The sequence below is a fragment of the Mytilus edulis genome, chromosome 13 (genome assembly GCF_963676685.1).
Source record: "Mytilus edulis chromosome 13, xbMytEdul2.2, whole genome shotgun sequence".
In the NCBI taxonomy this organism is placed as follows: Eukaryota; Metazoa; Mollusca; class Bivalvia; order Mytilida; family Mytilidae; genus Mytilus; species Mytilus edulis.
The window spans coordinates 9537168-9564681 of record NC_092356.1 but is presented as its reverse complement, the minus strand read 5'-3'; the positions used below and the strand labels follow the sequence as shown (position 1 = coordinate 9564681).

Genomic DNA, 27514 nt, shown 5'->3' with positions numbered 1-27514 from the left:
TAAACCATTATAGGTCAAATTACGGTCTTCAACATGGAGCCTTGGCACACCGAACAGCAAGCTATAATGGGCCCCAAAATATTACTAGTGTAAAACCATTCAAATGAGTAAACCAAGGGTCTAATCAATATATGAATGAAAAGAGATTTTTATGTATTAAGTATTTGTAAATGTGACACAAGAAAACCTACAAATTTTAGTTCAATAAAAAAGGATGTTTGGAGAGGAGGAAAGATGAACTAGTGAAGAGCAAATTATATACTAAAGTAAGTCTTTTCCGATAGGACTGATAAAACGTATATGTAATTATCAGGACTTGTGGGGATTTCAAAATTTATCCCCCAGATTTCTACTAATGAAGATAAAAGCAATAGACAATTTGTATTTATAAGAAAAAGGAGGTTCATCTCATGATCTATAAAGCTTGATAGAGTTATAATTCAGACTTTTTGTAGAATAATAGTCCTTTATCTGATATTTGGAAAATGAAATAAAAAGTTAAGGTTTTCAGACCCCCTTCCCACGTACTTCTTCCAGGGAATCCCCATTTTCCTTCTCCTGGTTCTGTTAGGAACTTATTAAGTGTTTTAAAGAACATTACAATTCAATTATAGGAGCTTGGAAGAAAAGCTTTTAGTATGCATTTCCAAATTGATTGATATTTACATGTAGATAAAGCTTTTAATCTGACTTTGAAGGAAAATACTAATGTCATATTACTCTTGAGTTAAATTATATCCTATATCCTCTATAAAACTTTTGTATTTTTCTTCAATACCCCTAGGCCTGAATGCTGGTCTGACATGCAATATTTAGAAAGTTACGTAATATTATAATATAAGGTTTTATCACAAAACTGTCAGTTGTATTTTAGACAAAGATCAAATAAACGGTTAGGCGGAAAGCAAAATTATACCTGTCTTGATAAGTCTAAATGCTACAATGCATATTTCACAGATTATAGGTGTTAAAATTTATAAAGATCAAGTTACATTTTTTATTGACTGCAGGCATGTACTTTAATCCAAATACATTTAACCTACAATTTTGTATAAATTTAGTTTGCTTAAGACATTACGTAACATTTTTAAATTTTTGAAAGCTTCATTCATACATTGACATATTAGACTAAGGCCGTGTTCACACCAAATTCCATGTACAGTAAACTTGTTTACAATTAGTTTAATGAACTGGACATTGGTTTCACATTAAATTTGTTCACATCTATACACCTTGTTTAATTACCTGTACATAAGATTTGTTCACATTTGTAAACTCTATGTCATTTAAATGTTCATTTCGTAGAATCGAATGAAACATTTTCGGACAACTTTTCTAGCAGTAAGGGAACGACCATTTGACTCTAAATAGGGGGGATGGAAATAATTCGAACCCCAATTGGATAAAGAAAACAATTCTGGTCCTACAGATGATAAAAAATATTCTGAATCAAGAGTTTCCCCATACATTATAGTGTTAAATGTTGAAGAAAAAAAAATGATTACCAGCATCGAAAAAAAAACCCGGAATAAAACGTTTACGCGGAAAAATTCTGACTCAAATAAATAAACAAAATACCGCCCCCCCCCCCTTTTTTTGAAGTTAAGTGGTTGCTTCTTTATGAAAGCCATTTTGATGATTTGCAGTAGTTTAAAGATACTAAAGATGTCTCGATTAAGCATTAGAAAACGTAGGCTGCAACAGCGTGCTTACAGACGAAGAAGAAGGATTGATATATTAGGGATCACTATATTTCTATCTTTTCTGTTTGTTCAAATGGTATTTCTTCTCCAAGAAGTATTTGGCAAAGGGAGGTGGAAATGTTTTTTTTTACTTTTTAATTGTAATTTCACGGATCCGAGATACTAGAAAAACAATACATTTACCTCACACTTTTTAAGTAATTTTATGAGTGAATCGTTGTTTGAGTAAAAACCAGTGGCAAATATTTCTGTGCAAGTTAAGTCAATTCGGAAAGACTTTAATTTTCAAATGAATTATGTGTTCAGCAATGATGCTGCTTTGGGTCTTGATAAGGGCTTAATAAAGCTACGTTAAGTTTTATTTCTAAACAAAACAAATAAATATATCAAGTTGAGACAAATATTTCTGTAAAGAACTTCTTAAATAATTGCTATAAATATCAATTTTATTTAAAAATCGTTTCTTCCTTAAATATGCACGGTTAAACTAATGTTTTAAATGCCTAGTTTTGTGTACACTTAATCTAAACAAGGCCTACATCGAGTATCGACTGCATGTAGACAAAACATGATTTACACTACATGTAAACATTGAGTTTTATCAATGGGAACGTAATTTTGTTTAGTTTACGTGTGAGTTACACTTACACAACACGGAGTCTAGGTCAATGTGAACACGGCCTAAGCAAACATACTAAAATATGGACAATTGTGTGTAAGTAGAAGTATGGACAAGCTGACTATGCAGTATGGGCTTTGCTAATTGTTTAAGGCTGTACAGGACCTATAGTTGTTAATGTTTGCGTCATTTTGATCTCTTGTGGACAGTTGTCTCATTGGCAATCATACCGCATCTTCTTTTTTTATAAGAAAGTGTTTTAGTGAGGGATTTAACTGCAATGCAATTTTAATCTTCAGTTGTATTCTGCATTTTATAGAGAAGTTAACAGTAATAACCAGATTGCTTCCAGCACATCTACAGAACATAAGTGTATTGATATATACTGCTGATCATTTCTTTGTATATTAATATTTGTACCAGGAATATATAATGTTCCCAGAATATACAAGACATGTCTTGATGCTTACTGTGGGTTCATTTTTATTCATGGGGTATCAATTTTCATGGATTTCTTGGGTAAAGGTGAACCATGAATTCAAATGTTCAAAGAAATTCAAATGTTCTATAGGAATTGTATCTAGGATTATGGCAAAACCATGAACTTATAAAATATGCATGAAAATGCAATGTTTACTGAATCTACGAAAATTGATACCCATGAAAATAAATGAATCCACAGTAATTAATTATTTTATTGATAACTTTAGGTTTGACAGATAGCTTTAAAATTTATCATTGAAGAAATTTGAAACATAACTACTTAAAAAATTATTTACTAATAGTGATTTCTGAAAGATTACTTTCTGATAATTGTTCGGAACCTGATGAACAGGTACCCAGTATACTGTTATAGAATAAATCAAATGAATACCATTATCATGTTTGTTCAAACAACTTATCAGTAGAAAATAATAGATGATTTAATTTTTCTTTTGATTGATGCTTAGAAATTGTAGAAAATAATAGATGATTTCGTTTTTCTTTTGTCAGATGCTAAGAAATTGATATTGATTGCTGAGATAAGAGCCACTAGAACAGATTGCAATTATTTGCTTGGTTACCATGAAAGCATTCTTGCAACCCAGATGATCAGGATCATCCTAACTCTTCCACTTAAGGCTTCCTAGCCCAACAAATTAATTTTCAGGTAAGCCTGTGTAAATTGTCAATCAATTGCAGATTCTGTCTAATGAAAATGGATTCATAATTCTATTTTGGAACTTCATAGCAAGAAAGGCCATGTAGTGTTCAAGATTTGTCCATTGATTTAACCTAAGTATTCACTACATGCTATTCAGGTCTTAATGTATAAAACAGGTATACACAAAAACCAATAGCCATTAAAACATGCATACATACGTACAATAGCATAAAAATTGAGCATTAAAAAGTTAAGATAATGCTACACAAACTTATCCAGGAAGGTATATGTGTATTATGTTACAGTCAGGACATTAAAACCATTAGTTTTTTTCAAGAAATTTTGTCCTAAAATTTATAAAAAAGGATATTCTTTAAGGGAGGAAACTATTTTACTACAAGGGGATCAGCAATATTTTTATTTGATATATATAATAAGTAAAAAATAACTGAATTAAAAAAAAAATGTATATATATTGCATCCAATACATAAATAACATTACTGTAAGATACAATTTTGCATTGAATTTTAGAAAAAGGCATTCTAAAATATTACTGTATGATGCAGTTTAAGAAATGAAATATAAAATTGAGAATGGAAATGGGGAATGTGTCAAAGAGACAACAACCCGACCAAATAAAAAACAACAGCAGAGGGTCACCAACAGGTCTTCAATTTAGCGAGAAATTCCCGCACCCGGAGGCGTCCCTCAGCTGTCCCCTAAACAAATATATACTAGTCCAGTGATAATGAACGCCATACTAATTTCCAAATTGTACACAAGAAACTAAAATTGAAATAATACAAGACTAACAAAGGCCAGAGGCTCCTGACTTGGGACAGGCGCAAAAATGCGGCGGGGTTAAACATGTTTGTGAGATCTCAACCCTCACCCTATACCTCTAACCAATGTATAAAAGTAAATGCATAACAATACGCACATTAAAATTCAGTTCAAGAGAAGTCCGAGTCTGATGTCAGAAGATGTAACCAAAGAAAATAAACAAAATGACAATAATACATAAATAACAACAGACTACAAGCAGTTAACTGACATGCCAGCTCCAGACTTCAATTAAACTGACTGAAAGATTATGATTTCATCATATGAACATCAGGCACAATCCTTCCCGTTAGGGGTTTAGTATCATACCATCATAACATATATGAGAAGAACATAACCCATGTCATAGTCATAGTCTATCCCTTAACTTTTAAGGTTAAAAAAAGGGATCTTCTCCTTGAGAGGGTAATGAAGATCCAACCTTAACAGTATTAAATTGTTTGTCAATCTCTTAATGTTGGCAATGAATAGCTTTTGACTTGTACGGTTTAACCTGTTTCACACATTAACATTAAATTACAGAACAAATTTGTGATGCTCCTAGAAAAACAATTACTAAAAGGAAGTTTTAATCTAAAAATTAGCAATATGTTTGATATGATTAAATTTACATTCCTATTTACAGTTAAGTTGTAAGGGAAAGTTAATATTGTTTCAAAGTGAATCTAACGGAACATTTGATAGCGGTGTTTTGGTCAAGTTTTGTCGTGTAGCAAGATTACATTTGTGACTTCCTGAAATACCATTCATTCAAAGTATAAAAGATTACCCATGTTATTATATTTTAGTATTAACATGATAAAGGTGAAAAGAATTCAAATTTGGTTGTTTGGACAGGGATATGAAAATTGATTTAAATGTTTACTTGCTCAGCTTTCTCATAAATGAGATAAAATAATCATGAAGAATTCGGACAAGGGACTTAATAGATAATATAAATAAAAACAATTATTATGACTTTCACACAAAGGATGTTACTTAATTTTTGTTTGTTCGATACAAACATTTGACTTGTTTGGACAGCGTGCCATGTGGTCAATAGTTTTATGTGTTAGTTCGTATCAGTTGAACGTTTTGATGGGGAATCAATATTACTATTAGCTTAATCAAGAGTAGTGCATAGGCCAATTATTACAGTGACTATCGAAGGTTATACTTATACCAATTCAATGACTTTCTCTTCCTTGCAAGTTATGTATCGTTACTAATGAGATGTTTAGCCAGTTGCAAATTGTAAGTTATTTATGATATTTTTTATTATTTATAAGAAATTATTATCCTTTTGGATTCTATTCTTTCATATTTAGGTATGTTTACAAAAAGAAAAAAGTAATATTCAAAGTTTTTTTGTTTCAAAGTTTTTTATGCTGTTTACTATCAGAATTTTAGAATTCAGAAATTTGTAAGGAAATTTTTATTTGATTATTTTGAAAGCTTGTAGTTATAGAACTGTGCTATGTATATGCTTATATTCAAGGGGTATTCTTCTAATTAATTTGAGCTGCTTAGTGGCTCTCTAAAATCAGTTTGCAGCCCCCAAAAACTGAATTCAAACAAAAATTCCCAATTCAGGAAAAAAATCTAGATTTTAAAGGAATTTTAGGAAATTTTTATGGCGCTGATTAAGGCAACTACAGATTTTCATAGCTTTGTCGTCAAAGCTTTTAAAATCTGGAAAAGGATGCTCTAAATAATTCATATTGTAAAAAAGGTTTTTATACAGTTGTAAAATGCTATGATGTCGTCAAAGTCTTCTGCATCTGCGTCGTCGTCCGAAGACATTTGATTTCCAAACAATATAACTTTAGTTTAAGTGAGTGGACCACTATGAAATTTTACAAAAAGGTTCAATACTATAAAAGGAAGGTTGGGATGGATTTAAGTGGTTATGGTACCAACAGTTAAGGAATAAGTGGCCAAAAACAAGCATTTTTGTAGTTTCAAGACAATAACTTGTGTATCAATATCTCTAAAATTGTACATCAAGGTTCCATGTCACAAAGCAAAGGCTGGGATTGAGTTTGGGGATAATTGCTCCAAGGGGAGAGGGGTTCAAAAAGTTAAGGGAGATTTTTTTCCCCAAGATTTTTAAGGGGTTCATTTTTTTTTTCTAAAATTTTATGAAAAGTTTCAATAAAAAATCTTCAATTGCACAGTATTGCCAAAAGGTCTGAACCATGAAAAGTTGGGGCAAATTTGGACACAATATTCAAGCTTAATAATGTGTGAATTTGGATTGTGATTAAAGTTTGACATAATTTGGTTTCTGACACAAAATAAATGGGTCAACGAAGCATTTATGTTATATGGAATGATTTGATGGTGCATAAAAGCAAGTTTCTAAACCCCGAGATATGGTCACTTTAAGTCCAAATTCATGTGTTTAGTATTCACAAACATCAGATTGCTGAACTCTACAATCTAAGGGATGCAAATATAAAAAAGAAGATGTGGTATGATTGCCAATGAGACAACTGTCCACAAGACACCAAAATGACACAAGCATTAACAACTATAGGTCACTGTACTGCCTTCAACAATGAGCAAAGCCCATACCGCATAGTCAGCTATAAAAGGCCCTGATATGACAATGTAAAACAATTCAAACGAGAAAACTAATGGCCTTATTTATATAAAAAAATTAACGAAAAACAAATATGACAGTAACACATAAACAAACAACAACCACTGAATTACCGGCTCCTGACTTGGGACAGGCACATACATAAATAATGTGGCAGGGTTAAACATGTTAGTGGGATCCCAACCCTCCCCTAACCTGGGACAGTGGTATAACAGTACAACATAAGAACGAACTATAAAAATCAGTTGAAAAAGGCTTAACTCATCAGATGGACAAAAATACAAATGGACGTGGTCGGGTACTTGTACAATCCTGACAACAAAAAGACACTAGGAACAGATCTGAGAGTACTCACAGTTATCTGACCGACCGCTAGTTTAAAGCTTTAAAAAAATGATGCATCTAAGACTAAAGCTGGTTTACAGAAATATGAAACTCTCTTGTTTATGTTGGGGAGCAATACTTTTGTTTGCTGTGTTTTAAGACTCATTGGTGGCTTTGGTCTTTTTTTGCTCTTTGGTGAGGATGTTGTCTCTTTAACATAGATCCATTTCAATTCTTTAAGAGAAATTCATAAAATCATTCTATTGATGTAGATACAAATTTAATCTACCATTCATCTTGATACTTACAAGTTTAACACCAATATGGTATAGACAATGGTGTTTCTATTGAATGTGTAAAGCCCATTTATAAAATTTTACATTCTATTGATGAAAATATTTTAAAATGATAAAGTACACTTGTTCAGATGGTTTAAAATCAATGTTATACAGCATCCCAGGGGAACAAGAGATACAAACTTCATGCCTTTTACATTAACAATTTAAATTTAAAATTTCCATGCTTTATTGAATGGTGTTAAAGTTTAAATGATTATTATATGAGATATAAAATATTAACATGATATTTCATGAAATCAAAACAAACAGAAAGGCTTCAAGTACTTAGTAGTATCTATAATATTGATCTTGATATTGTCAGCTTTTCAAGTAAAAATGAGGAGATGTAAGTTGTGGATTTACGGGGGGTAAAAGGGGGGGCTAGCTTTTATGGAGCTGCATGTTCATATATTTGTTCATGCACATAGACTTTTTACATGTCCCACACCAAACCGTTTTACATTTTTACATTTTGTAATTATATGTCCCCCCTTGTTTATTATTTTGGATCTGAATACTAAGGTGACAACTATCCACAGGAGACCAAATGACATGGATATATAATAAGCAACTATATATATGGTATTCAACAATGAGCAAAACCAGCACCATGCATGAAGAATGATATGTGAAAGACCCTAAAATGACATGTAAAACAATTTAAAAAAAAACAAAAAAACAATGAGCTTAATTAAATAGCATTGTATAACTGAGTGAATAAACAAAAACCTATATAACAGACACAGCTATTGCTGCAATGGCAAATTACCACTGGGCATGAATATGGTAACTGAGGGGCAAAATTAATTTTGTTGCCCAGAGAAACTTTTAAAACTTGAAACAGAAACATTTTAACTAGCAAAATTCAAAATAGAACTTCATGAAAATTTAAAGCATCTGTTCTGAATTAAAAAAAATCCGAACCAATATGAAAATAAGCATAAGCCTTTGGTTTATAATTGTCTTATATAACAGATGCTAATTATTGATTCCTCTCATGGCGTTCCATAGATATTGAACTATTCCAGGCTTTATTTTTGTTAATTGTTTACATTAATCGTTGCTGGATTATGTAATTACTGTCTCGCAGGCATTTAAACGAGAATTTGTTCTTTTAGTTCTGATTTTGATGTATGACGTCTGTATTGTATTTTCATTGATTTAAGGAACTTCGATCAAAAATATAAGTTTACATAACAAAGTTGTAAAGTATTTTCCAGATTTTTTGTATAGTTTGTTAGCTGTTTGAGCAATTTAAAGTAGGGAAGGACCTTTTTGGGGATGTCAAGATTTGGCCTTTAATTTTGCGGGAATTCAGGGTTTCAACAAGGATAACTAAGTTAAAATATACTTTACATCCTCATAAGGGGAGCTACCATTTGATTTTATGGGGGGGGAGGGGGGATAAAGTCAGAATAAACTAAGAAAAAAAGGCAGGACAGAGATTACAACTAAAAAAAAAAATGCAGGACAAATGCAGCCCCCCATAAAAATCAAATGGTAGCTCCCTAACCCCAACTCCCCCATTGCAAATCTAGATGTGTATAATTTGTTATAGAGCTTTAATTTTAAAGCTCTTAGGATTTCTTCAGATTCTTGTTTTACATTTGAATGTCAAATTTTCGGTATTTCTAGAAAACTCCACTGATGCCAGTTATTTTTAACATGTTGCTCATGTATTTCAACCTTTAATTTCAACAAGGATAAACTCTATAACAACTCAGTTAAAATATGTTTTCATTTCTGTCCTTTTTATTTTGTTTTTGACTCCTAAGAATTATATAATCCTCAGCTTTGCAATATGACGTACAGATCGACTAATTCAAATAATTGTCACAGAGGAAAACTCGTTGTTAATAACTTTTTTAATTGATATTTTTGCCTATTTTAGCAATAAATTGTTTTTCCGTCTCTTTAGGAATAATCTAAACAGACCCACTATAAATCAATCATTTTCTACCGAATGACAGTATTCTTTAGAATTATGCAACAATAACAAAGCTATACTGGTGGGAAGTATCGACTGTACAGAATTAGTATGCAAGCTTAGGCAGTTTTCTAGAGAACCCTTGTACTTGAAAGAGAGACTTCGTAATTCTCTGACGCATGTAGATACATTTATATATTTATGTGCAGTCAGAGACAATTAGATTTTCATTGTGATTATTTACGGCCATATTGTCATCTTACTGAATATGTTGCTGAGGCTGACAATATATAATTGACCTCTGGCTGAACTCTCTAGGTGTATTATTGGATATTTTGAGTAAATGAAGAATGTGGATGTTTTTCTGATATTTTTAGTGATATTGACTTTTCAAAATGATGGCCACATTTTCACCAGAGGAAGGTAGGTCAATTTTACATGTATATATGTACAAATGTAGTATATTATACAAAGATTTTTCTAATGTACACACTTGTCAGTGTTTTTCTGCAAAGGGGGTAGGGTAATTGAAAGTGTATATTATTCAGTTGAAGAGAAATAAAGGGGATGGGGCTGTTGTCGTACTTCATTATTGATTCAGTTTTAACAGGTCATTTATTACTGCAACACTTGAATATACATACTGCAAATCGAAGAAGCTTTTATGCTCACAAATCAATAAAACAGTGAGCAAATAAAACACAGTAGCAGTATGAATGCATATTCTTTTACATGTTTTATGAATGTCAGCTTTCAATGAGGTTAGCGAAAGTCATTGAAAAATAACAAATCCTGATTAAAAGGAGGATTTAGGAGGGGGCAAAATCCTCCCCCCATTTTTTCCCCTCCATTTTTGGGAAAATTTGGCTGATTATCTTGGGAATCATTGAAGCTTGACTCAGCGGGGCCCCTCTTATGGAAGTCAGTAGGTTCCACTTTATGAGAGTTTCTGGCTCTTCCACTATCATAAAGATTGTATTTATTGACTGCTCTCTTAAGCATTTTCCTTATAGACGGATTCACTGTCTAAGTAGAATTCATCTGAGTCTTATTGATCAGGAAATTTTCTTCATTTCATTTACTGATTTGACATCTCATCAGTCTTTTGATAGAGATGTCGAAAATGAGATTGGTCCTATTTAACCCTTTTACCATGCTAAGGGCTAAGGACATATATATGCAAACTGAACTATATGGACATATGCAAACCATGCTATGGACATGTGTCTGACTGTCCCTTGTAGAATCTTAAAAAGAAAGTTTTCGAACAAACCAAAGAATGATCTAAATTTTTTACTATAAGATAAGATGTTTTTATTCCAATTAAAGGACCCATGAAGAGCAAAGTAGTAACCGGTATATGAATACTAATTATAGATATTTTCTAGTATCAATTTATTTTTAAAATTCAAACAATTAACAGTATAACGTCATAATGACTGGTATGACGTACCTTGTAGAAGTTTTCTGAAACTTTGCCAAAAGTAAAAAAAATAAAATAATGTGAACGACAAAAAATTTATTCTATAAAATTTTGCAATTAAGTGCATGATTAAAAGCAAGTTGAGTTAGTATTTATGTAATATTCTCTTTAACATTGTTGACGAAAATGTAATCTCTGAACACAGGATTAATAGCTGAGATCATCACTATTTGTGGGGGAAAGAATTCTGTTGATTTGAGCCCTCATAGTTGCATACTGATTCCTGTTTTCAGAAACAAGGAAGAAAATACATGTTATCAGCTAGTTTCTATGAAAAAAGTTGAAGTTCTCGCATGTTGTATATAAAATGAGTTAAAATCAATGCATTTGGTGCACATTACAGATAAAATATCACATAGACAGGACATGTGTTTGTGCATCATTTTTTTTCTAACTGTTCATTCACCTACCAAATAACAGCTGTCATTTTAATGAGGGATTATCCCCCTTGGCTATCACACCAGCTGGTTAAGAGATTATTGACCAGGTTTTATTACCCTCAAGTTAAATTGACTTGTCCAGTTTTGTTTTACATGGTTTAGATTTCTTTTTAACAGGATTTTTTGGAGTTAAAAGTGAAATTGCTCAAGTGTACAATGTAAGTACTTTTAGTACATATACTAATCTAAGAGAGTTGGCACTGTGTTTTGGACTTTGGTACTTTTCACATTTTGAACTTCATTCTTCACACTTGCTGTAATAATAAACAGTTCCGCATGAAAGAGCACCACTAACTTTTCAATGAAACAATGAGCTAACAGAAATTTACTGTATTAATAATGCTATATTGTTTTTGGTATTTAACGTTTCATGATTAAACATTTTTGTTGTACATGTATATTGCAGAGACAATTCAGAATACTGAATATCATTTAAGATATGACAGTAAATAGCTTATATAGACTTTCTACCAAAATATATTTAAAAGTTAAGCAAGGAATTATTTGAATCTGTAATGACTTTAAATTCTGGGAATAAGAAATTATATTCACCCCCATAATTATCCTTAAATTTGAGGAAGTTGCATTATAAATTTTTGCATGCATTCTTTTTAAAAATGATGTGGTCAGCTCTGCTACTGGTTTTTAATGCAAAATAGTCCCTTGTACAGAAGGGATCATTAACAATGCACATTTTTTTCATGTCCAAGATTTTTTTTTTCATCATTTAAAGAAAGGTCATTAAATGTGTACAGAATAATTTCTACATCCCAATAACAAGTTGAATTCAAGGCAATGTATGTTATGACTACCATTGATCGGTTAGAGTTGAGTATTTGTTTTGCTTTCTCAGCTACAAATATGATATGATTTATTTATTAGGGAAGCCTATCAAATGTTTCATATTGCTAAGGTTTTTTTTCCATTAGAATTTCCATATGTGTAGGAGTATCATTATCTTGTTTGCTGAGAAACTTGATGATATTTCAAATGATTTATTAATTAGGCTATATAAATTAGCTTAATTGAAGTTTTTGTTATTTTTTTTCATTCTAGAGTTATCTCCTTTTAAAAAAAAGTAAATGTAATTTGGAACTTTTCCATTGATTTAACATTTTGAAAGTGTTGAAATATTTAAATTACGATAGAAATAAAACATGCTGTGAAATTTGGGTTTGTTCTGACAAACAGAAACAATGACTTTCCTAGGCAACGTCTGCTCCAAGGAAGGACAACTCATGTTACAAATATTTAATTGGCACTAACCATAGGCGGAGGCCCACAGGCGGATCCTGTGGGCCCCTGCCCCCTTTTTGTGGGAAAAATTTGGTTGATTATATAGTGAATCACTGAAGCACGACTGGACCCCCCTTGGTTAAAAAAGGAAATCATAATTTAATCATCTTTTGATGTTTTATTCCTAACATATTTTCTGGACATATTTTATTTTATTGCCCATTTGAGACCCTTATGGGAAGTCAATGTTGTTAAACACCCCTGTATAGTCACTGTATTCATTGTAGTCATGTTTCAATATTTCTGATGGTAGTTCTCTTTGATCTTGGATATGCAGTTTAGTGGTTTTCTGAAGTCCATCTGGGTTAATACAAGAAGTTGGCATTAATGCTGTTTCTTTGATTGTCCCAACTGAGTTCAAGCCCTTCAAACAAACATTGTATATATAAGCTGGCCAAACCTTGACCTCGGAGTGTCCCTGATGGGATATGTAGTAGAGACAATGAGCTCTGAAATTTTTACCATATGTTTATTTTGTTTATACAAACTGGATAGTTCAGAGCTTCTTGTGCTGCCTTGTCACCACAGCTTGGAGTTCTGGTTCCTCTAGCAACATGAAAGGGCTGTATCATATTTGAAGAGAGTGAAATCTACCCCTTTCATTTGCTGCTGTTTGTGTTCCCCTTGTCTTGGACCCTACTTTGTTTTGATGGTCGGCCAACATGTGAATCCCACCAAAAGTCATCTCTAAACTTTTAATTTTTTGTGAACCTCAGTTTTGTTAGGTTGCTGTTTTATAATGGGTTAACCAACTTCTAAGTCACATCTATTTGTAGATATGTGTAAGCAGTAATAATTTCTTTAACCTGCTTTTTTTTTTTTTGTTGGTTGCTTTATTAACCTGCATGGGTAATGAAGAACAAAGGAAACAAGTTTATCAAAGGGGAAAGAAACTGGTAGATGTGTCTCACGACAACTTTTCCGTTCAATCAGGAAACTCCACTTATCACAGGATGTATATAACATGTTTGTTAAAATAAGTTTTGAAAGTGTAAGTTTTTACAAGGTTGTAGTTGATTACTGTTCTAACAATGGGTAAGTCCTTTGTTTATTTTATCTGGATTTATTTATATTTTGGGGTTTCATGATTTTCGTCAAATGAAGAAAAATTTGTGGATATTTTATTTTAAGGTTTTACCAAAGTCTGCATAAAAAATTATAGAAAGTTTTATAAAAATTTAAATAACTGAATCCATGAAAATTGGTTTCCATGAATGACAATGAATAAAAAAAGGCGGATTTAGAGGGTTTTTCAGGGGGCCCAGGCCCCCACTTTTCTGGGGAAAAATTGATTGATTATATAGGGATTCACTTAAGCATGACTGGAGTGTGCACCCTCTTAGGCAGTCAGTGGGTCCCCACTTTTGAAAATGTCTGAATCTGCCACTGAATAATTCTTATACCTGCCAGAAAGTTCCAAATATTTCACTGTATACATAATGGTATAACAAAATATGTAACATTCAGAGGCGAATTTAGAGGCCACAGATTTTTCAGGGGGGGATTTGGTTTAATTATATAGGGAATAACTGAAGCATGACTGGAGCAGGCCCCCTCTTAGGCAGTCAGTGGGCCCCCACTTATGAAATATCTGGATCCGCCACTGACATTGTACAAGTATTTCAGATAATGAATTAAACACATATATATAGGCATTTACACCTCCCTGCAAGGGGCACCTCAGTCCTATTTGAACAGATTTTTTCCAAGAATTTGACAGGTACATGGCACTTTTTGGTCGTTGGCACCTGAATTCTCAAGAAATAGTTTGGAAGATTAATTTCAGCATATGAAATTGAATGTATTATGAATAGATTGATTTTAAACTGAATTGTCATATAAAACCATTCAACTTAAACCACTGTACTCTTATTGAAAGGTTAGTTGGATAAATCTGATACAAACAGATCTTCAAATCAGTTAAAATTGAGGATCATATGAATAATTGATTATGTTTTCATTGAAAACAGCTGATTAATGGCACGTAGATAAAATATTCAAGGATCATGCCAGATAAAATATTCAAGAATCATGCCATTTAGAATTTTTTTTAATTTTAATCGGAAGTTGTGATGATTAAACATTAAAATCTCTGTCTTTAGTGAAGTGCTCCCAGCAGTTTTATGGTTAACGTTAATGTTTGATTAATTACAGAACCTAATGTTCCGTAATTAAAAGTACATTTGTGGGGGTGTCAGCCTATTATAATATTATTTTATGAAATTAAGTCCCGATATATACATTTGTATTTCAAATCATCTTTTATCTCTCTGGTCTGCCAAATAAGATAAAAATATCAACTCATAATTTCAGAAAGAGTTCACATCAGTTAAAAAGTTATAATCATAATGACACTATCGTTTTGTCTATGATAGCTTTTAGTTGATTGCAAAAAAAATTAGTGTGTCGGTTATCTTTAACTTTTATGGACTTTTATCTGCAGCAAAAAATTTGTTCACCTTTGACAAGACTATACCCATATATATGAAAAAAAAGGATGTGGTATGATTGCCAATGAGACAACTCTCCAAAAGAGACCAAATGACACAGAACTTAACAATTATAGGTCACCATATAACCTTCAACAGTGATCAATGCCCATACTGCATCGTCAGCTATAAAAGGCCCTGAAATGACAATGTAAAACAATTCTTACAAGAAAACAAATGGCCTAATTTATGTACAAAAAATGAACGAAAAACAAATATGTAACACATAAACAAACGACAACCATTGAATTCCAGGCTTCTGAGAGTGATTTGGGACAGGCACATCATACATACAGAATGTCGCAGGGATTATAAAATTGGTCAGTTACTTCATGTTTTTTACTCATTCACTTGCGGCCTTCAAAGAGCAGCAGAATGTACTGTTGGATTTATTTGTGTCATAGATCTAGAATGCCATGAATTTACAAAACTGCTGACAAGAAGTTATTTGACAAATTTTCATAAAATATTTAAAGGAACAGGGAAATATTCAGTTTTTTGAAAACTTTTAGGCCAGACCAAATATATATTATGTTAATTTTTATTAAAAAAAATTTGTTAAGAATTTGAGAAAGATACAGTATTCAAATTCATTGTATTCTTTTTATCCTATTTATAATTTTACTTTTCAAATTAAGATAATCGCTAAAAATACCTCTTAAAAGTGACCATACAGTGATTTCTAGTTGCTTCTTTGATATTTGGTCTCTGGTGGAGTCGATATTTCTGACGGGAGATCTTTTTTATCTTGATATGCTGTTATTGGTTTTCTTTAGTCTTCTTAATTTTATATAGAGGCGACTTTGAAATATGACTTTGGGTGTTTCAATAAACTTTTACCTCAGTGTTTTTTAACCTTCTAAGCTAGTATTTGTCAAGTTACAAAAAATAATGGCAAATTAATATGATCTAGCCTATAAGGATATACAATGATATAAGTATTTCATGTTAAACATTATTTAGATACTTATAACACCATTATGTCTTAGTGGTTCGAACTTTTTCATTAGACAAAGAAAGGGAAGAATTTCAAGGTTTTAAAACATTTCTCATAATGTTGTTAAAACTAAACTATTGAGAACCAGGACGGAAACTTTGAATATACTTTTTATTTGACTGAGTATGTTTTTCCTGCTATTTATTATCTGCAATTTGTTAAAATCATTCTCTGATTGACATTAGTTGTTTTATTGACTTGAGACTTGAGATGTGAGATTGAGACTTGAGTTTTGAGACTTGAGTTTTGATTTGAGACTTGAGTTTTGAGACTTGAGACTGGAGAATCAAGTGATGGTGAAAAATTCTAGTAAATGTCAACCTAAAACTTGCAGTGAGTGAGGCATATGTTTTCCCTGTGAGTTGATATGTTATGAACTGCAAAAAAAAACATGTTTCAAATTTGCTTGAAGTTTTGTTCCGAGTGTGAAAGGAAATTATTTTTTCATTCTTGATAATCATGATAATGTACATGATAAGAATCATACTGTGTTTTCATTATTATTTGTGTGATACCAATTTTTGTGAAGAATTAAGATGTTTAATGAAGTAAATTTTTCTGAACTCTTGAAGACTGTGAGTCAGAGTCTTTGGCAAAACAAGGAAATAAAAAATCCAAGAAAAATATAATTCTTTCCACAATTCATGATAATTTGTATCCAGGAAAAAAACAAATGAATCCGTATTATCAGATTTTGTTTATTTTCACGATTTTAAACTATTTTATTTTCTATTTTTAGCTATGATGTCATCAACCCTTGTTGAGACTGTATCCATTAACTATGAAGATTTTAATGACAGTTTCCTGACATGTGGGACCTGTTTGTGTGTTTACGATAACATTGAACACTCGCCTAAACTACTACCATGCTCTCATACAGTTTGTCGTAGTTGTCTAGATAGAATTGTTGAATCTCAAATACATGACACAGGATATTTTCGTTGTCCAATCTGCCGAGAACACATAGGAATTCCACGATCGGGAGTAGCCACATTTCCTCCAAGCTTTCTGGTCAATCAGTTATTAGATCTCATGTCGAGGCAAAGACGAGACGTTATACCAAAGTGTTCAACTCATAACAACCAAGAACTGCTCTTTTGTGAGACTTGTGATTCCGTATTTTGTACTTTATGTGCAGGTGGTGAACATAATGGCCGGGGGGCAAGTGAACATACTGTAATTCCCTTTTCGATTGCCATTAAAAGAATGTCGGAGATATTACTATACAAAGCCCATTTATGCATTAAAAATCTGAATCATGCCTACGACACAGTTTCTAGTGAAATGCAGAATTTAGAATCGTCAGTAGAGAAGACTGTCGAAGGTATAAATAGGTCATTCCAAGATCTCATCGCATTGGTTGATAAAAGGAGACATGAATGCTTACAATGGGTGAGAAAAATACGGGAGGAAAAACGCAAGAACTTACGAGAACAATTAGATATTATTCAGGCTGAGAAAGAAAAAGTTCAGTCTGAATGTGACGGGTTACAATATCAAGTAGAAGTGAGAAACATAACAAAAAAAATTGGTGATCTAAACGAGAAACTAGATGCAACTTCCAATCTTTCGGAACCTAGGGAAAACTCATTCTTGAAATATGAGTATCGTCATAACTCGGCACTGAAAGATATGACAAAGTTATTAAATGAATTTGGGAGGATCAAAACCAGTACAACATTCCCCGCTCTCTGCTCAGGGAAAATTGGAGAGGCAGTGACACATTTGAAATCATCTGTTACCCTTTTGACAGTTGATTACCATGGAAATCCCCGTACTAGTGGGGCAGATCCAGTAGGTGCAGAGGTCAGGTCAGACAAGGGAGAAATCATTGAATCAAAAATTCGTGACAAAGAAAATGGAACATACGAAATACAATATGTACCCACCAAGCCAGGGAAAGTGAAAATGTTCATCAGTATATTTAATCGACCTGTCAAGGGAAGTCCTTTTGTAATTGATGTCTCTGAGCATAATAATCCAGTTATGAAATTCGGCTCCTTAGGGAATGGAGAGGAGCATTTACGACAGCCAGTTAGGGTCGTTACAAATAATGATAATAACATTGTTTATGCTTTAGATACTGGTAATTGTAGGATCAAATGTCTTGACAATACCGGTCAATTTAAAAGTCATATAGGACCATTAGGATTAGAAAGTTCTGGAGGTACGGGTCTCGCTCTGACGCCAGAGAAAAACTTGGCTGTAATAAATTGGAGAACTAAATATGTAACTGTGATGAACCCTGATGGAGATCTTCTCTCCAAATTTACACATCAGGACTTTTTGGAACCGATAGATATAGCCGTTAATAGTCGAGGGGAGATCATCGTGGCCGATAATGGTGCAAACCGTGTATTCATGTTTGATGCCAATGGCAAACTTTTGACAACATTTGGCGGGAAAGGAAGTAAAGAAGGACAATTTAAACTTATTTGTGCCATAGTCATAGGAAAATGTGATGAAATCCTTGTTGCCGATCACCGAGTTCAAATATTTAGCCGTGATGGGAAATTTTCCCGTGTGATACCTGACCAAGGTAAAGGTCAGTTTTGTGGATTGAATGTGGATTCTGGTGGATTGATTCTTGCCACAAAAACAGAGAAAACCCAGAGCTACGTTCAAGTGTTGAATTCCAGTGGTAGACTTATGTTTAACATAGATAGCCACCATGACAAACTGAAGCGACCAAGTGGGCTGGCAACCACAACTGACCACCATGTGTATGTGGCTGACCTTGGCAATCACTGTATCAAAAAGTATCGTTATAAATAAGGTAAATACATATCTGATATACAATGTACTTTCGAAATACTGTCTGGCATTAAAGCTAAGGGAAAGCCTGCTGAATAATCAATAAAAGGATTTTTAATGTGAACTGGTCTTTAACTACTAGAAGTAAAATAAATTGTGTCTTAAGGATATTTTAGTGATTTCAAAAACTTGTATTGGTAACCTGATTGAAGGGTTATACAATAATGGTATTTGATTTGATTAATTTTCTTTTCAAACTTTGCACCATGTTCAATAAAAGGATAAGATATATAGTCAATTTATCTGCTTCCTTATAACATTGTATAAACTTGTTGTATAGTTTTTATAGAGTCAAAAATTTATTGATCTCAGATTGACGTGTTAATTTATTATCCTTGTATTTTGCATTAAAAAGACATATTAGTTATGTAACTCAATATCAATAGAAAGAATTAGAACACTGCTTTGATTTCTAAAACTAATGTACTGTGGATTCATTTATTTTAGTGGAGTGAGGAACTGAATTGTATTTTCATGTATATTTGATTTCGTGGTTTTGCCAAATAGATATAGGAAGATGTGGTATGAGTGCCAATGAGACAACTCTCCATCCAAGTAACAATTTATAAAAGTAAACCATTATAGGTCAAGGTAAGGCCTTCAAATCTGCATACAAGCCTATAGCAAATGTGCACTTGGTTGAAAATTTAAATTTGTGGACCCCATTACCCAGGAATTCCACAAAAATTGGTACTCCACTAATATTTATAAATCCATAGTTATGGAACATAGTAAGCAATCCGGGATAAACTTTCCTCAAAGTTGTGGGTGCCAAGTGCAGATTAAAGATTTTTGAAAGGAGGAATAATACCTAAGACACAGAATATATTATCAACAGGAAGATTTTTTAATTGATTTTATATAAAAAATGATAAACATGTATAATGCAAAGATAGATAACTCTATTTCATTTCTAGATTTCTTCCTCTCTAATTTGTATATTATTGTATTTTCAGAATTCTACAATTTAACAGAAAAAAGACACAAAGAGAAGAGTAATAGACATGACAGACAGAATGACAGTGGCCAAACCAGAACCAATTTAAATCAAAATGACCCTAGTTCGCTGATGACCAATGTGCAATGTCCATTTTTCATTGTAAAGCCATTTATTGATTTCACTTTTTTTGGCCAGTTGTAAAGCCATGCATTGTTTTCACTTACTTTAGCCATAAGACCATAAATTATTACTTTCACCTAGTTTTATGAAATTTTGTATTATGTTTGATTTAGCCATTTATTTATTGATCTTTCAAAAATACTTGCAGTTTTTATTACTTGAGTGTGTGTGTCTTGTGTCAAAATTCAGGTTGCTTGTGTGTTAGGTTGTTATAATAACCCTGTAATTGTGGAAATAGATACATTACACACAGAATCACTAGTCATTCTTTTTATATCTGTCCCATGACTAGATATTACTGATGTTACCCTTAAAAGAGGAAGTTAAGGGTAATAATTATGTTATTATTCACCTAGCAGACGTGACATAACTGATGTTACCTTTTCAAGAGGAATTTGAGGGTAATAACTATGTTATTATTCACCTAGCAGACGTGACATAACTGATGTTACCTTTTCAAGAGGAATTTGAGGGTAATAACTATGTTATTATTCACCTAGCAGACGTGACATAACTGATGTTACCTTTTCAAGAGGAATTTGAGGGTAATAATTATGTTATTGTTCACCTAGCAGACGTGACATAACTGATGTTACCTTTTCAAGAGGAAGTTGAGGGTAATAATTATGTTATTGTTCACCTAGCAGACGTGACATAACTGATGTTACCTTTTCAAGAGGAAGTTGAGGGTAATAATTATGTTATTGTTCACCTAGCATACTTCACATTTTTGTCTTTGTCAACACACTCAACATGCTCAAGTATATTTTCTGTAAATGAACATTTTTCTTTTCATTATTGTTAATGATTTAAATTGGTGCAGACATTTAAAGAATTTCTCCTTCAAATTTATAGTTTACAAAAAACTGAGAAATACATTATGTGCTCAAATACCAAAAAATTGCATATTTTACAAATATGTTTCAAAAAGATTTGCTATTTCAGAATCTACGCATTTTGGGTAATATTTTCAAAAGCGTACACAAAAATTTAGTGATTGGTTAAAATCCCTCCTTACTAGTGCAGTATCCATAGTCGATTCTGTAATGGCGAATCGAATATATTTTTTGTGAAAAAGACATGTAGCTAAAATATTTGAAATTAATTTCTAGGAAAGAAACGCAGCCTTTTATTGAATCATTAAAGAGAAAAAAAAGTTAAAACAATTTTAAGAGTACATAGAAAAAAGTTTTGTAATATATGATAAATTATAAACTTTTTCTTCTTATGATAAAGGAGATAGAAAATAGTATGTTATATAAATCATTATCAGGACAGCATGATTATATTTTTATCAGGAACTTATGTGATAAAACAGAAAATATTATTTAACAAAATATTAGGGTTATTCCATTAAAAATGAATGTGGGTGGATAGGAGGGGATTATGTAGGTATATCTACTGATGCATGCAAAATTACTCAAAGAAAGAAATATTGGTTGTGATAAGATTTTGAGTTTCCCTTGGTACAACTATGAGGGTGTTTAGAGACCTTGACAATCCATGATGGTCTTGTTTGCTCAGCTTAGCTCCTCTTGTAGTTACCCATCTCTGTTTTTAATTGAATAGGCCTTATTCAGTGTACAGTGTATTTGCAAGTAAATGTTATGCTTTTCATGTTAAAAAGATTTTTCTTATGTACAATTTTTCTTTTCTGTACATCTTTTTAATTACATTTTTATCTTATTGGCATAATTATGTGTGCATGTGACAATCAGCATTTAACATCATATCTTGAAAAAAATCATGTGGCTTAATGACATACAAAGAGAGATAACTCTTATTGAAAAATTTGTCACCAGTATAGTACTATTATTCTACAGGAAATTTTGTCATAAATAAATATTTCAATTGTGCTTTTCTCAGTATTGTGATAGTATTAATAACCACTGTTCTTGTGTTTTCATAGAGGGTGGATATGAAAGTACATGATAAGAATGAAAGATAAGTTTCAGTATTTTTTTTAAACATTTCATTTGAAAAAATTAATCCCTGTACATGATTTTGTTAGAGTTATGGTTTTTGATAGTCGAAATTTTTTATGTTGTGTATTTTTCATTTTTGTTCAAATGATAAATGTAATGGCATTTAAAATATAGATAAGAATAAAGTTTACATTGCAAACTTACAAGCCTGGAAGAATGTCTTTCTTCAAATTTTTATATGGCATGTGCAGCCTCTTTTCGGGAAATTTTACTGGCCCAAAAACATGACTGCCTGTCTAGACTGTAGACTAGCAGTTACTTGTAAAAAGTTAAAATAGTATATTAACAGATAGTTATAAAATTCAGAATTCGGGTTATTTTGAGCATGAATATTTAAAAAAAAAAACAATAGTTATAAAATTCAGAATTCGGGTTATTTTGAGCGTGAATATTTAAAATAAAAATACTTGTAAACAGCAGTGCAAGATTCAGCAACGGTATTCCAAGGGAGGTAACACATAGAACTATTTACTTAAAAAGATCTATGCTGTCCTTTTGTCTCTCATAGCAAGTTACTATATACATCATTTCATAAAGCCTTGCTAAAAGGAAAAAAATCTCATAACTTTAGATGACAAATACTGTTGTGAAAAGACGTTTTGTCCTTTTTCATCTTTATTTAAAGTCATCATGACAAAATTGCTTTTTCACAGTCAAACTTTTTTATCTGTAATACTAGAATGTATGAAAAGTCTTTTTTTTTCAAACACAAATATGTATAAATATTGATAGAAAAAAAGAGAACTTACAAGAGTGGTAGCTCAATGACTTTTTTGTGACGCAATATTTTATTAACAATAGAAAATTTATGCAATGTACTTAAAGAATTATAAGTTTATGCAGATTGTTTTTGTGTTCATGTATATTATATATATACTCTTGCACTAAGTGAGTGTTGACATCATATCATGAGTGTGTAGTTATTTATTTTTTAAGTAGCAAAGTCAACATTTCATAAAAAAGCAGACATGGGGTAAAATTGACATGATTTTATATGAATTCTTTCATTATTGACAAGAATTTGTTTTTGATTCTAGAAAATATTTGTAAATTTTCATAATGAAAAACAATTATTTAAAATCTTTCTTGACAAAAGAACATTTTAATATAACAGATTTTTGACTCAAGGTTCTATACTTTTCAACTGGTTACCTACTCTGTGGTAGGACATTCTGGTACTCTGTCAATTAGGAGCAACTGTAAGAAGTAAAATCAACTATATAATCAGTACAATTTTGGGAGAAAGTGTACTGTTTTCTGATTATTAAGTCATATATAGAAAGTATGATACAGTTTTACTCCCTCAAAATTGATCTGCTTAAAAACTTGTATTTTTCTTATTTTTGTTGCTCGTGCTTGACCGAGTACCAGGATGTCCTACCACAGAGAAGATATCCTGTTGAAAGAATAAAAATCCAGAAGTCAAAAGTCAGTAATATAAAAATTATCTATTAGCAAGAAGAGTTTTCTATACTCATAAACATGTTGATTTTTGAAGAAGCACAACAGTCTATATTTAGAAAGTTCTACCTTCAATGTTTACAATAGTTTATTCTTGTCATCTATTTATATATAAAGACAAATGAGGGTCTGGATGGGTTTTACAGAATAGAGAGACAATAGTAGACCATGAGCACAGAAAAATGGACCAGAAAAATAAAGAATAGAGAAAATAGGCCAAAAAAATTATAGAAAAATAGGAAATGTCATAGAAAATGTCAGAATAAAGTAATGAAGTACCCCCATCCAGACCCCCACAAATGAGGTACTGAAAAAAGAAGGATCGATGAGCTACTGATTAAACATACTGTTACAAATTGGAAAATATTAAAAAGATGCCATATATAGAGAAAATTTGAATATTTTTCGTTTCTTTCTATTTTCGTATTTAGCACTTTCAGTTTTGTTGCAACCAAGTAGCTTTATTTCGCATAAACAAAACTCTAGGACTGTGTCTCTGATTTCTACAATTATGGAATTTATAGTGACAGGATCTATTTTCTTTAGAATGAACTTATAAATCACAAGTAATATACTGAAGTGTTTTATACTATGAGGGGAATCTTTTCACAAAACTTTAAGTATCTATACTGAAATGTTAATGACTTACATGTATTATTTTTCGTAGAATTTTTGTGAAATTAGTCACAGTAGAAAAGTAGAAACTCGTAGACAAGGTTACGTTGAATTTATTTTGCTCTTTATAATGAAAACAACATATATTTAGTATCTCTTTCGCTGATATTTAGATAAGAATAATTTTTCCAATTTTCTTCCAAATATGGTGATTGATAAAAATGCAGCCAATAGCTATCTCTCCTTTGATATGGTACTTCAATTATCTGAATATCTTTTGAGATAACAAAGTTATAGGTAATTTAAGTATGATGACCTAAAATTTTCCTAATTTAGACTGTTGTGTAACCTTTAGTAAAGGTGGTACCTAACATTACAGGGAGATAACTCTGTAAAAATTAGCTAAACGTTTTAATCACGTTGCATTGTTAAGGAAACAGTAAGCTTCTCAATGATCATAATTATTGTTTGTCAAACTGCTATCTATCTAATGAAATTTTTCTGATCAAGTGGTTGGTTGAAATATTTCAAAATTTTTATATTTTTGTCAAAGGGTCAAAGTAAACATTTTGTCAAAACTTTATGAAAATTAAAGGAGCCAAATTATTAGTAGTCAAGGTGTCCGGTACCTCCTTAATCAGGACTTTATTATAGACTGTTTATTTATAAATATGAAAATTTTTGTTCCATGTCTGACTTTAGTTTTGAAGAAGTATTTGATAGTAACTTTTCAGTTAATGGAAATCTTATTTTTATCTGGTTTTGATAAAATCTTATTCAACGATCATGGTTCAATTTTAACAATATTCTTTTTTATGAATATAAAACTTGATAGACCTTATTGCTATTTGCCCTCAACTACTGGATATCAAAAAGATAATAATAAAATTTGGATGCCGCAATAGAAACAATAATAAAATTTGGATGCCACAATAGAAACTTGATTGGCAATAGTTCATGTGTTGCAAATTCTCGGGTGAAGTCTTGCATGATCCCATATAGCAATAATGTCTATCTATAGTCAAAGTTCCAAAATCTTTGAATTATTATGAAGAAAATTTCTTTGTAGATATAAAATGATGCAAATGCATTTATATTCATTTCATTTAAGGAGGTAGACCTTGGTCCAGGGAGATAACTCTTTAAATCAGTTAAGCGTTTGTAAAAGTCAAGTTCATCAATGTATTTTAAGCATTTACAGATTGAATATAATCTATGTAACCTAGAAGATTAGAATATATTTTTGAAAATGGTTGACACAAACGTACTGATGATTTAAAGAGTTATTTCCCTTAACCTAGGTCTACCTCCTTAAAGCAAGAAAATATGTAACTGCTAAATTGTACTTTGTTTAATAGTATTATTTTACAGACATTATGATTTCTAAGCTCCTTGTCCAATTGCCCCAATTTCAATTTTTTCAACTGAATTTTTCCATGTAAAGAAATTTTTTGAATTTTTTTTGGAGATTGCTCTTTTTCATTGAAATTAAAATTTCCTGAATTGTTCATAATTTAAACTATTTTAAGCAGATTCATATATTTTTGTGGGTACCAATTTTGGTGGACTAGTCTAAGATTATACTGTAATTTTCTGGATATCTAATCTAAAATTTACTAAAATCTGCAAATAGGCCTATAGAAAATTTGCAATTTGAATATTATAATATTGGTCACCTAGATTCACTAAAATTAATATCCCATTAGAAATAATGAATGCACAGTAACAGATATTGTAAAAAAAATAAAAAAATTAGTTTGATGTGGCCTTAGAAAATTCTGTTCATAAAAAGTCTGTATTTCCAACACTACTCTGGTACACTAGCTTTTACAATCTATGATAGCATCTTTTTGTTTTGTGAATTTTTGATATATTATCAACATTAAAATTCAATCAAGATACGTTTTCTTTTTTCTCTATCACCATAGAACCCAATACCTCAACAGACTGTCGGCATCCCAATGGGAACAAACTGTGTCCCTCTACTTGCCAACTTGTTTCTATATTATTATGAGGCTGATTTCATGCAGGAACTTCTTAGGAAGAAAGATAAGAAGGTAGCAATATCCTTTAACTCTACTTTCTGCTCTATAGATGATGTTCTTTCACTAAATAATTCAAAATTTGGTGACTATGTGGAATGCATCTATCCCATTGAACTAGAGATAAAGGATACTACAGATACAGTTAAGTCTGCCTCATATCTTGACTTACATCTAGAAATTGACAATGAGGGTTGGTTGAAAACAAAACTTTACGACAAAAGAGATGATTTCAGCTTTCCAATTGTGAACTTTCCATTTCTAAGTAGCAACATTCCAGCAGCACCTGAATACGGGGTATATATCTCCCAATTGATACGATATTCCCTTGCTTGCATTTCCTATCATGATTTTCTTGATAGAGGGTTGCTGCTCACAAGGAAGCTATTAAACCAAGAGTTCCAAATGGTGAGGATGAAATCATCCCTTCGTAAATTTTACGGATGCCATCACAAGTTGGTTGATCGTTATGGAATAACCGTTTCACAAATGATATCGGATATGTTCCTTATGTCGTAACTACAATCCCCTTCCCTCTCATGACTGTGACCTACCGAATTAGACTATTTACCGGATTTGTTATCAAATAAGCAACATGACGGATGCCACATGTGGAGCAGGATCTGCTTACCCTTCCAGAGCACCCAAGATCACCCCTAGTTTTTGGTCCGGTTCGTGTTGTTTATTCATTAGTTTTCTATTTTGTGTCATGTGTACTATTGTTTGTCTGTGTGTCTTTTTCATTTATATCCATGGCGTTGTCAGTTTATATGCGCTTTATGAGTTTGACTCTCACTTTGATGACAGTCCCGTCAAATTCTGTTATATTTACATTGATGGGTAATGTAAACAGAAATAAATAAAATAGTCAAAATATGGGTACATCAGTCAAAGGGACAATTTAACAGAATACAAAAACATCTATCTACAAACACATTCATTGATTTGTGTGTCTGACGTCAGAATTTTTTTTTTATACGTCACATAAATTTGACGTTCAATGTGCATGCAAACAATTTTAAAATTTACATAGGCAATGTTAGCATGTAGGGTTAAAAAATCAAAAGTATGTAAGAATAAATATCAGAAATAGACCGATTGAAAATAGTCCAAAAGTTGTATATAGAATTTATTAGAATCCACAAATAGTTAATTCCATTATCAGTCATCATCGTATAACAATTTTAAAAGGAACAATTTAACAGAAAACAAAAACATCTATCTACAAACACATTCATTGAATTGAGTGTCTGATGTCAGAAAATTTTATACGTCACATAAATTTGATG

The 27514-nt window shown here is 31.7% G+C and overlaps 1 protein-coding gene across 12 annotated transcripts in view; it reads left to right on the top strand.

Annotated features, from left to right (window-relative positions):
* Positions 1-26084, top strand: part of LOC139501893 (tripartite motif-containing protein 2-like) — a 59166-nt gene extending 33082 nt beyond the window's left edge. For 2 of the 12 annotated variants that reach the window (XR_011658692.1, XR_011658695.1), the window contains 5 exons: positions 3316-3472; positions 11524-11564; positions 16928-18964; positions 19959-20667; positions 20811-26084. Coding sequence is in view for 4 of the 12 variants with exons in the window: in XM_071291170.1 (XP_071147271.1) it covers positions 9879-9906; positions 16928-18963 (2064 nt within the window). In the remaining 8 variants the exon portion in view is untranslated. Of the gene's footprint in view, positions 1-3315; positions 3473-9461; positions 9907-11523; positions 11565-13659; positions 13738-16927; positions 18965-19958 lie in introns of those variants that run through there. The other 10 variants (XR_011658693.1, XR_011658694.1, XR_011658691.1 and 7 more) reach the window with 10 other exon arrangements.
* The last annotated feature ends 1430 nt before the right edge of the window (positions 26085-27514 follow it).